The 12,743-nt window shown below is 42.8% G+C and overlaps 1 protein-coding gene across 1 annotated transcript in view; it reads right to left on the bottom strand.

The window, feature by feature from the left end:
• The window catches only part of LOC119448911 (MAM and LDL-receptor class A domain-containing protein 1-like), a 109,665-nt gene extending 97,347 nt beyond the window's left edge, over positions 1-12,318 (bottom strand). The window contains exons 1-2 of the mRNA XM_049666558.1: positions 12,235-12,318; positions 3,465-3,584 (exon numbers count right to left, since the gene is read on the bottom strand). Of these exons, the coding sequence (XP_049522515.1) occupies positions 3,465-3,584; positions 12,235-12,318 (204 nt within the window). The remainder of the gene's footprint in view (positions 1-3,464; positions 3,585-12,234) is intronic.
• Positions 12,319-12,743: the final 425 nt, after the last annotated feature.

Below are 12,743 nucleotides of genomic sequence, written 5' to 3'. Positions count from 1 at the left end.
CCACAACGTTAATGACGCAACATGTCATTCGCGATACCAATTTATGCCTATCGTTTTCAATGATTGTTTGTTATGTTTCGTAATACGCAATCAATAAAAACAGAAAAAGCTGTAAAAAACGCCTAAGTGAGCTGCAAAATCTTAATTTTCGTTTTGATTTTGCTGTGAGCCACCACAGGAAAGGTACCTGGGGACTACAACCAGCATATATGCACTTGAAAACTAGACAATCGTATCAGAGAGGAAAAAGTTTAGGACACTGGTCTAGACGGGCTTTGGCACTCAAGGCCTTAAGGGCTCTGCTGAAGTCTTAAGGGCTTTTGAATTGTGCGACCGGCTTTGAACGTTATGCGCGTAGGGTCGCTTATTGCGCGACTTTTATACTCATTTTTTTTATTTGTTTCTTCTATCACGTTTTATTCCCTTTACCCCTTTCCCCAGTAAGGGTAGCCAGCCGGTATTTACACTGGCTAACCTCCTTGTCTGTCTTTTCCTTCTCTCTCTCTCTCTGTCTGCGTAACGTGGTCCAGGTACCTATGAACACTCCCGCGATAGAGAGTACTTAATAGTCAAAGCGACGTATATACAGGGTGTTTCAGCGAACACTTTCACAAATTCTTAAAGGTTGCCTGTGGCAGATAGCACAATTATAGTTAATGAGCTGGTCTACTCGAAGAGGCGGACATTACTTGCACAAGAAATTGAAATGAATAATCGAAAATTAGCAGAAATTCACTAATTAGGTTTTTAACTAATTACCTGAAGGCCCATATTGCAATGTACAAATTGTAGCCGTGGAGTTCGCAAGGCGGATCCACTTGGAACGAATCCTCGGGATGACGCCAGTTTCGAGATATTAATTCCCCAACTTGGCGGAGAAATGCATTGGCGTTCCAGTTAAGTTCTTAACAAAACGTCGCTTTATGCATAGAAGAACAAATTTAACTGGAACGCCAATGCATTTCTCCGCAAAGTTGGGGAATTAATATCTCGAAACTTTCGTCATCCCGAGGATTCGTTCCAAGTGGATCCGCCTTGCGAACTCCATGGCTACAATTTGTACATTGCAATATGGGCCTTCAGGTAATTAGTTAAAAACCTAATTAGTGAATTTCTGCTCATTTTTCAATTATTCATTTCAATTTCTTGTGCAAGTAATGTCCGCCTCTTCGAGTAGACCAGCCCATTAGCTAGAATCGGGCTTTCTGCCACAGGCAACCTTAAATAAATTTTGAAAGTGTTCGCTGAAACACCCTGTATATCAGCTGTGCCATAGACTCAAATAGCGTAACAACACAAGAAAACACGATTTTGCCAAGAAGTGTGAATATAAAGAGGCAAACATTGTTGTAAAGAATGTAAAAGTAACACATGCCAAATAACACCACAAGAATTGCTAAGTGTAGATACATAACAGTCAATACATTTTCACATTGGTTTGTGCAACGAGGCTGTCTTTACACCTTGGGCTAGATGAAATATAAAGGGTAACTTCTTGAGAAACACAGGGATGAGATATTGAGTCACCTGTGCGTCAGACTGCGTTCTGTTACGATAAACGGAATCGTGTATGTTCTAAAGTTGCAAAAAATCATGTTTTACAATCTAGTTGTTAAAAGCTACTGGTGAGATGAATTTAATAGTCTATAGCGAGGTAATGTAAGTTTGATTTCAACACAACGGTCAAGCGATATGACATTAGTTCCAATAAAATAAGACAAAGTGTGGCCATTTCATTGTAGCGCATAAATACTTCGAATTCAACGCGTCTGTGGCTTATGTAATATACCTTGTGTCTTTCTGACTTTTTATAGACTATACAGAATTTTTTTTAGTTAGCCTATTGCAGATAGCGTAATTTGAGCCCTTCAGGTGGATTACTCAAAGCAGCGGACAAATACTAGCACGTGAAATTGAAGTGAATAATTGCCTAATTAGCAACATCTTCTAATGAACTTTATAAATTAACTGTTCCTATGTGTTGAACCCCCCCGCTCTGAATAAGGCCCACTGGAGCTGTTGGTATACGATAAATAGTATTTTGGACGAGCGCAACACCTCAGCAGCAATAATGCCATTTTCAAAGTGATTTTAACAGACTCCTCACGTCCGCTTAGTTCTAATAGACGACGGCAGAGCCAGTGTTTGAAAGGCGAGGTTACTTCTCTCTTGTCTTTTTTCCTACGTATATGTTAGCACTTTTTCAGTGATTCGAAGACCGCGGTATCTTGCTGTTCTACATAATATATAGCAGCCGTGTTGTCAGCGCTCAAAAACCGCTACTTGAAAATCCCATGCGTTTTTGCGCCTTTTAGCGGACTTTTAACGCTGTCGTCTTCCGCTTATAGCTCGGACGTGAGACACGCCTGCAAAAGAAGGCCGCTGCTCGACTTTGTCTGTGGTAAAGAACATTGCTTCGCAGCACAGTTAATTTTTAAACAAGGCAAAATGAAGCATATGTCCTCGTTTCTAACTATACCATTTCTAGCAATGACAAATACATGCATACAGCATAGGGGACAGTTAAACGGAGGTTTTCACACTTGACACATGAAACAAATTGACTGAAAAAGCTTTAGAAAGGTTTTGGATGAAGTGAAGTTTGAAAGTGAGCCACAATAAACAAAAATAAGGTCCCTTTAGGTAAGAATAATAGGGCACTTAAGGGGTTAACTACTTTACGGCACATATTGTAATTTACGAGAATGTAGCGGGCAAGTTCTCAAGGTCCACACTTGGAACGAATTATAAGCATCGCATAGGTTTTTAGATATGCACCATGAAATATGCGGTAAAGGTGCTTTGTCGTTCCACTGGCTTTTTTACTAAACCACCGTTTTATGCATTGACGCACAAAAATAACCGGCACGCTCATGTATGCCGTCGCGTACTCTTGTAATGAATATCTCAAAACGGGTGTTATCCTCAAAATTCGTTCCATGTGGACACGCCTTGCTAACTCGCCGCCTCCAGTTCGTAAATTTCAATATGTAGGGTAAAGTAATTAATGAGAAAGTTTATTAGCGATAATTGTTTTGCCAATTATGCATTTCGATATTGCGTGCAAGTCCACTGTGCCTCCAATTCAATGACCATAACTATGCCGTCTGCCACAGGCTATTTCTAAAAATTCTGTATCGTCTTAACAAAGAGCATTTGTGAAGGTTACGATATGACGCGAAATCTTGGGAACGACATGCATCCTACACCGGCTGCATGCTAGATGCTGCCGCTGTACCCCCCGCCGCAGGAAGGATATAGACTTCAACGAGCCTAGCAGCAATCGCGTTTTTCTAGCTCAAATCATTAACGTGCACTTGAAACTGTGATTGATTAGCAAGAGTACGGACTTAAGGAGCTTCATTTGTTGATTTATTTTAAAAAAATTGACATTGCTCGTGTGGCGCTCACAACCGGGCAATTGACATGCCGTACGTAGCCTGCTGAAAACTTGTCTGCCTTACCCTGCTGCCTCGTGGTGCTGCAACTCGCGCCTTCTTCCAGGTGCCACCTTTTCCGGCACCGTTCTGCGTCCACAGGTGATCCTCTTTGCGTGCTTTCCCGGCGATATTGGTTGCTAGCAACTGAAAAGGAAACAAATGTATCAGCGTGCGCGCAATGTAAATAGATGCGCATTCATATTTGCTGGTAAGTTCACTATCGTCGATGCATGAAGGTCGATGCTTCAAGTATTTGCTTATTGGGGTAGCTATCGAAAATACTTATCCTCGCTAATATCTGAAATACGGCATGATCAATACCATCAAACTGCAACAGAGTTGAGGCATTACAAGGAGATAAAGTGGAAGCATGACATTCTATGTTCACAGTTAACTTTTTCGAATGCATCTGGGTATTCTTCACAGCAAACTGTATGATGACCTATTAGTAGTAAAACAAGGGAAATTCTTGTACCTTTTTTATATTTCTCTTCTGAAGTGCCGCGTATTTGCCAGGACTGCCTGACATCCAAGATTTCGGTGTGTATTTCTTCTACTTTGTTTCAATCTTTTCCTGCGTTATCCTAAGTAGTCATTTCCGCTCTCATGCGACTTAATTTACATTTTTAATAATAATAATAATAATAATAATAATAATAGTGGTAGTAGTAACAGTAATAACAGTAATATATTTAGTAATAATTATAATAATTGTAATAATAAAATGTATTGTGTCACGGGTTACGCACACGACACTGGAGAAAAGCCATAAAAGCTATCAGGAACGACAGCTTGACAAAGGCACATGTGCCCGTAAGTAGAATGCAGCGTAACGATAACGTAACCATATGGGTCGTTGTGCATTAAGGTGAAAATTACAGTGACTAAAAAGAATAAGAAACTATGCACGCTACATCTTACAACCCAAAGTAATATACAACATAAACAGTCAGGAGTTCCTTCTTAGGAGACATGAATACATGATGCATGATAACTTTGATACATTATTTTAGTGCACAAGCAATCATTGTAAATGAAATGTAAACACGTTAGTTCATAAACGTGCACTGCAACTTGTAATAATAATATTAACAACAAGGTATGAAAATTTCATCAAATGTATCACATCACGAACAAGGTACGATGTTCTCAATGATTTTTAATTTGTATATTATTATTCAATCTCTTTGTAATCTGAGTAGTCCTTTGTTACAGTGTTGGCAAACCGCAATTTGTTGTATGTATTCCAACTTTCCGTGGTTCTGTGTTACGTGTCTAATAATTGCACTCTACATTTCAATAGCGTTCATAAAATCCTGTCATATGCCGCAGCTTTAGGAAATCGAGGATGACGCCAATACCAGCAGTTCTGTTTTACATTGTTGCTCGTTGCAGTAAACCTACACAATCAGTTAAAGCCAATTTCATTCATACAGAACAATAGCCTAGGCATTGAGTGTTCGCTTGGTTACGCCGCGATCGTCGGCGGCGTAACCAAGCGAACGAGCACAGCGAAAGATGAACGCGAACGCGGATTGCAGCGGAGGATGAAATACACGAGGAGGAAAGCGGAGAGGAGGGTTCAGCGGAACCATTAGGCGCAAAGCAGAGGAGGCTATGGCGAAAGCGTGAGAAGAAAAACGTAGTGCGCCGACGGTGGCTACGACATGGCGCCAGAGTAGCGCGCGTCGTCTGGCAGACTTGTCGGCGGCGGCTGCTGTGCATCGCGCCCACGCGTCGCTCACGCGCTGGATCTCGCGATCCACACACTAGCGTGGTAGTCGCGTTACACATGGCTCCGTTTGCAACGTGCCGCACGAGACAGATTGTCTGCAGCAGCCAATATAGTCGCGAAGTAAAAACACATATACATGAGCGCTCAAGAGAAGTTTATTGATGTTAAAATGTAGGAGAGGTCGGCCGGAATATGGACCATCTGGCCTGCTACTCTACGTAAGGGAAGGGGAAGACGAAAGAAAGAGGGTAACAATGGGGGATGATAATGATGAGCGCTCAAATTTTTCACTAAGGAGTATCCTAATCGTGGGTGATTTTTTGGTACATGAAAGAGAAAGTGTTCGCATTCACCCATGAAAGCTTTCCAAGTGGCTTAAGTTGATATCATTTCGACAAATGAGTTCTAGAGTTTTAGTGGATCAGCCCTGTGACCGTTACAGCGACCTTTAAATTTTTGCCAAATTTCTTGGCGGCGAAACCGTGAATGTAAATGTTGCTGTACAAAAATAAATAATGCTATTTCACTTGATAAACTCATTTCGCTGTTACTCTGCGAAAGGTGAAGCTATTTTTCGTGCCTGTCGCTGTGTCATACACCCTATAATTTGTGTTCCATTTTTCGGATAAACGTAATTGTTTTCACCCTATTATTGTTCCTTTATATCGTCGAAGCTCGTAGCACACATACAAAATAGTTGAATGCGAAGAAATTGGGTAGTGAGAGCAAAAAGCGATTCGGATTTTAAAACTTGTCTAACCAAAACACAATATATACGGCAATAACATCTGTTCGACCATGAGACCGCTTTTTGGTGATTTAGCCTCTCTAAAGGAAAGACAATAGAGTAAAAAGTAAAAGATTACATAGTACACAACAAGGCTAGTGCCAACGCTTAATCAATTTTTTATCTTTTTTGGGCTCTGTCAAAGTCTACCACAATCTGTCACAATCTATCTGAAGAGAGACTGTACTCAACTGCGATTGCATAAAGTTACATGAGATAACGTCTCTGCTCCTGTTAATTTTCAGTATTTTCCGTTGTTACTTTTCTATACATAGAATTGTTTTCCAAAGAACACCATCATTATGAAAATGCAGTTGTTTGCGCAATAGTGTCACGTTGTAATGAAGTACTGTTAAGCAGCTCCTCTCCCAAACATACAGAATGGGCGGCGGGACACCCTAAAGCATACAAAAATTTTCTCCGCTCTTTCTGCTCGATAATTGACTGCGCATGAACCGCTGGATTACAAAGGTAATTACCAACTGGTCCCTGCCCATGAAAGTCGGAGCGATGACACCGTCAACAAAGGGGGGGGAGGGGGGATGATGTCACCCACCCCTTTGTCATGTCTAAAGCCTGCTGCAAAGGACCCGCGATTGTCTTTTCACACGGTCTATGACCTGCACGCAGATAGTGCCAAAATTTCCCCAACGGGAGAACAGCCCAGTCGTCCAAAGCTCATAGAGGCCAGCGAGGTAGCAGCGTAACGTTCGACAAAAACCTTCCTTTGACGCAGCGCTTGTAAATTGCCGGTGCGCGTGTCACTTCCGCTATTCTATGACAGCGTGCCTGCGGGCCAATTTTGCAAAAACGTGACGACAGAAATTAGAGGCACCCATGTAGCGACTAATCGCTAAGGGCATGGGAATAGGAGAGAGATAGCAATGATGGGAAAGAGGGCCGGATGCTTGCCTAAAATCTAACAACTCTGCTAAAGAGATCAGGCGCAACCCAGTTGGTGGGGGCTTAAATTGAGTTGTAATCTCATTGGCTAGGGGAATGTCGAGGCGGGCCAGCAGTTGCCACCTCCAATTTTTTATTTGTTTACAGAAATGAATTTGAAAGCTGTACGAAACTCATTACTTTCAGTCTAATTTCAGTCTAGGCAGTAATGCCCAAACTGATAGATCATTAAGACTCCGTACGATGTAAGCCTCTGGCCGTAACCACTTTGTGGTGGAACAGTGAGACTCATTTGGTCGTATGCAGATACAGTTGCTCTATGCTCGAACTTACGAACAGTATAAAAGTAAGGCGTTGTTTACTTCGCTATTTATCAGCAGTATTCTCTTAAAAACTCTGCATTTGACAGTGCAACTTGTTTTGCTACAATATATCTCCAATTTTGTTACCTCCAACCTGTCTCCTACTTCGTCAACGCCGATTATCAACTTGAAGAGATTTGAACAACATCAATGAGAAAGAACAAACTTTACTGGTACCATAGTTAAAAAGTAAACTCTTTATTGGGTGACTTGTGGCCAGCAAAACAAGCAACACTCAAATCAGAATGATAGCGGTGAGCGTATTCGTCGCTCATTGAAATCTTTCGTCACGGGCCAAGTTCATCTATTTATGCATGCTTAAATATATAGATGAATGCATACATTTATTGAGCATGTACACATAGTACATGCTCCGGAATGTATAGCAGCACCCTAAAATGACCTGGCGCTCTGCTTGTGATAACTCCGACTGTACATTGGCGACATTCACGTTGAGAAAATGCCACTATGTTGTGTAAGCTTTGTATCAACTTAGCTAATCATGGACTGTCAGAATTCAATGTTAGTGTCATTAGTATGACAGTGTAGATTAGAAACCTGAAGCTTACGATTTTGTCTTCGAAGAGATCAAATATTTGTGGAGCCTCACTTTCTAGGCTATTTCTGTAAATTTTGGTTTTACTCCGTAAAAGAGAAAGGTAGTGATCTTTCTTTGCCTCCTTTATTTTTTGAAAGTGCGTGCGGAACAGAACAGTCGTGACTGGGGCCGTATTGTACGTCGGGCACTTTCAGCGATTCTTTTGATTTTGCATCGGCAGATGTTCATCGCCACCGTCACTGTCTACTTTTTGCCTACTTCTTTTTGTTTTGCTTCTCAAGACAAATTGAAACCGTTTCATTTCAAGTATCTTTTTTTTTTCTGTCTAATATTCCCTACTACAATATGCCTGCCCAGCTCACGTTCAGGGCAGAAGCTACACCGTGTGTTGCAGGGCGCGAATTCAGCAGCCACACAAATATACAGATGTCGTCACATCGTACGGTCAGGAAGGGGAGGGTTTAGTGATCTTTTGCGAACTGTTTCGTAAGTAGCATTCTAAAATATTGAGGAAGTTTTTCCAATTTTACTCGCTTCATTTCACATGCGAAACAAAAACAAAACTGGCTGCGCGAAAGACATTGCGGCGGAAACAACTCTATGTTTTGTCTGGAAAATTACCTAGGTGCTCTTTCTTTCATTGTAAAGTTGAAGTTTATTGTGGGGCTTAATGTCTCACAACTCCACAGTGGAATATTATGGAGTGTTAGTGGGTGGCTCTGTAATAATATTTTCAAATTCCGTTTCTTTAGGTTCACTCAAAGCCTGGAACAGGAGCATATTCCGCCCGAATTTGAATGAGGCTGCCATACCGAGAATCAAAGCCCCGACCTCGATCTCAACAGCGCAACGTCATGCTCCCGAGCCACCACGGTGATTTCACCATGAAGTATACAAACAACAGTCTCAAATCCAGCTATTTATTCACGAACACTTAGATAATCGGCAACAATAAAAAGGCATACAGTTAACCTCTTTGCATGGGTGGCTGATTTTTTAAATCTATGTAGCACTCTAAAATACGCAGAGAAATAAGTTATTCTACTTCATTTAGTTATTGAGGTGAGACGCCAAGTTTAAAAACAACGCATCAAGTGACGTTGTAATACCGCTGCACTTTTTTTTTGTTCTATCGAAGTTTTTATCTCAACTGTTCACTTTCAATTTATACGAGTACCAACATACGAGCCGATCGTAGCTACGCGTACATGAAAATGAAAGGAAATGAGAACGTTAAGGAGTTGGTTTTACCGTGAGACTTGTCTCTTTGTCTGCAGAGATGTCGTACCAAAACTCGACGCACTGCGTTATGCCACTGCCTGAGGGAAGTACCTCACCAATAAGATCAGCTCTATCTCCGGTGTTCCTCTCGAAGTTGCTCAGCAAGCAGATACGATCCTGAAAAAAGAAGTATGCTTTTATATACCCCACATTGTGCTTTTCAGGCACCATGTAAACGTGTGTGAGAATAAAATACGGCATGCGTTGCCAGACAATATTGTGGCAGTTGGAACAAGGTTGGAATTCCGATTAAGCTATCGCAAAAAAAGCAACTGCATTGGGAGTAAGGAAGTGGTCTGGAAAGCACTTCACATATTTTAAATGTCAAAGCAGTCTTTATTTCTTTTTTTGGTAATGTGCTTACGCTAGTACCGGTGAATCGGGCATTGATATGTATCACTGTTACCACTAGGAATTCCTAAGAGAAGTGACCACATCGCTAATGTCCACAAAAAACATTGAGCAGCCGCTTTCAAATGTCCTTCTAAAGGGGCATTGTTCTTAATGTAATGTTTATAAAAAAATAAGGGGAGGAGATAAATGCAATTTTCTACCACGGCGTATGTTTAAGCCTGCAACTAGTGCAATTTGCAAATTATGTTGACAGTGCTTGCCACGCTAGACTGCTGACTCCGACATCATCTTTTTTTGTCGCACCTCCTTAGCAAATGATTTAGCCGAATAAACAAGCAGTCCTTCTTTGTATTTCTGGAAGCGATGGTGACTAATGCAGTCAGTAACGCGAGTATCAACTCCGTAGAACGATGTCCTGGCTATTCACGCTGGGCCATTTGAAGAACAGTTCCGGACCTTGAAGTCTTAAAAGATAGCTCCTCCAAATTCGAGACCCTATAGACGCTAAACATGTCTTCATCAGGCTGGCGTATTGCATCGGCAGGCCCTCGGTGTCAAAATAGTGTTCAAGAGCTAGTCTTTTTCTTCATACGCAGATTTCAACCACTGTTTACCATAATTACTTGATTAGCGCAAAAACAACGGACACGTGAAAGGCACAAGGCGCTACTCTCAACTGACATTCTTTTATTGCATCCCTCCTTTATATAGAGCAGAAACAAGAAGAACATGCGCGGTGAGCACCATGCACAGCAACCACCACAACATCTGATCGCCAGAGTGCAGTCATGACACATAATCGAAAAAACCATATTCTGCGCTGTACAAGCTTAAGGAAGGCACACTAATGCACTGTGAACCCAGTGACTGTATAAAAAAGGCTTCTGATAATTCTCGCGCGGTGGTATCACGGCTCTCTTTCAAAATCGTAGTGTCATGAAACATAGGTTTGCACTTGCATATTTTGCAATGTTGAGCTAAATGGGAACCTGTGCCTGTCGGTACAGATCGCTCGTGTTCTCTGAGGCGCTCGTTAACACAGCGGCCTAACTGCCCTACGTACACTTTGCCACATGACAACGGAATCTTATATACTACACCGACGCTACAATCTACAATCTTCGCGTGGTTCTTTTCACAATCTGGTTTCTTACTTGTTTTTGAAATACGGCTGCACAACATTGACAATTTCTGAGGAGCAGAAAACACTTTTGGGATATTGTGTCTAGTGGCGACATTCTTTAGATTGTGAGCCACTCTATGGCAATACGGCACAGCTTCAGGCCTCTTCATTTGAGTAACACAGTTACTCTTTGTGACGCTTCCCTTTTAGTCTCTGAAGTAATACCTCAGAGACCGAGGTTAGAGCACTGCACGGGCTCGGGCTTACCCGAAAGCCCGGGCCCAGCCCGGCCCGTGGGCCGGGCCGGGCCGGGTAGAGGAGTTTTTTCACGGGCTCGGGCCGGGCTCGAGCACCGCGTGTGCTTTTTGATCCGGGCCCGGGCCGGGCTCGGGTTTTTTGACGCGGGCCCGGGCCGGGCTTGGGCTTTCTGCGAGTTATTCTCGGGCTTCTCAACTCTGAAAAACATGTATTTTTCGGTCTCGGGCCGGGTTCGGGCCGGTTTCGAGTCGGGCTCGGGCCGGGCTCGGGCTTAAGGTAAAGGGGTGGCGGGCCGGGCCGGGCGGGTAACGTAGATTATTTCCGGGCCCGGGCCGGGCCCGGGCCTCGCCATAAAAGTTTTGATCGGGCTCGGGCGGGCCGCCCAATGTAAAAACGGGCCCGGGCCGGGCCCGGGCCGCAAAAATAGGCCCGTGCAGTGCTCTAACCGAGGTCACCATCACACTTGGGTAACCCGCCGCCTTCAGCCTATTTAACTGTGCTATGAAACTCTGGTTCGCAGTGTGATGACACGATTTCTTTAACGAAGATTCTAGACACATCAAGGCGATGGCGCGTTTGACAATCTTTGACTGCGCAGACGCATAAGGTAAAAGTTCCTTACGCGCACGTGGCGAGTACATCCAACATGCGTGATCTGCTTGTAAGGATAGCTGCAAATCTAAAAACTGGAGTTTACCGTCCTTAGATAGCCTCATGTGTTAAAGTCAGACCTTTGCCATTTTCAGTGAACAGAGTTAAAATATCGGCTACCGTAACGGAGCATTCGTTGTTCGTATGTTTTATCACAACAAGAAAATCGTCAACGTATCTAAAAATTTGAACCAAGTCATTGTCTAAAGCACTCTTAAGAGCGCGGTCAACCAACGATAATAAAACATTACACAGAGCAGGTGCCACACATGAACCAATACAAATACCATTTCTTTGAATATATAGCTTATTTTCGAACCAGATAAAAGTTGCACTTAGATAAAATTCGAGAAAGGACAAAAAACTTTCCGAGGACAACCCGGTTCCTTGCGAAAATCTACCTCGCCACTTTCCTCGATGCAGGTCATCACACTACGAGATATATCTCATCATGCGGTATTGAGTAATAAAGATCTTCGACGTCCACAGAAAACAAGTCGGCTACAGATTGGTTGTCCTCCAGAAAGGAAACAATATCTGAAGAGTTATTTATGCCATTAGGATCATCAATTTTTAAAAGCTTCAACTGTTTTTGCAAAAAGCGGCTAACCAAAACCTGCCAACAGTTGTTTTCACTGACTATTGTTCGGAATGGCACATCCGGTTTGTGCGTTTTTGCAGTAAAAAAAGCTTCCACAGCAAGCACGTTACATTGTTTGACATCTTTTGCAATCTGGGTTAGGCCAATATTTTCCAACAAGGAAATGGCTTTGCGTTTTACCTTCTGAGCTTTCTCGTTTGCCAGATTGAAGTTCTTGTCGGCAGCCTGGATGGCTTTTTTGTTGAAGACAACAGCCGGAGCCATTACGAACCCGCCCTCCTTGTCACTCAGTAACAACCGAAGTTCATTGTCTCTAAAGAAAGATACCACTCTCTTGATCACAGCTGTCGAAGGTAGCGCGTTCTTGGGAACGGTCCTACGAAGGCAATACACTCCATCCAGGAGGCACCGTTCTTGGTCTTCCAGTTCTGCTTTCCTTGCGATGCGCCTGTTCAAGGCCAGCAGCTCAAGTGCAGGAATTCTTGGTTCCGTGCTAAACTTCGGCCCATTTTTCTAACAATTCTACAACTTCATCAGGAAGCCTGACGCCACCGAGTACTTGAAATCCAGTGGTGACAGGTTGTGTTTTTTTTTTTTCCTTTCTGTGCGGGGGTCTGGACCGGAGGACTAGCAAGAGCCGTGTCCACCAGAATTCTGTAGTCTGAGCTGACAGACGTCTGTAGGAACGA

Source organism: Dermacentor silvarum, chromosome 4, assembly GCF_013339745.2.
Source record: "Dermacentor silvarum isolate Dsil-2018 chromosome 4, BIME_Dsil_1.4, whole genome shotgun sequence".
NCBI lineage: Eukaryota > Metazoa > Arthropoda > Arachnida > Ixodida > Ixodidae > Dermacentor > Dermacentor silvarum.
This window is presented reverse-complemented; position numbering and strand designations above follow the sequence as displayed.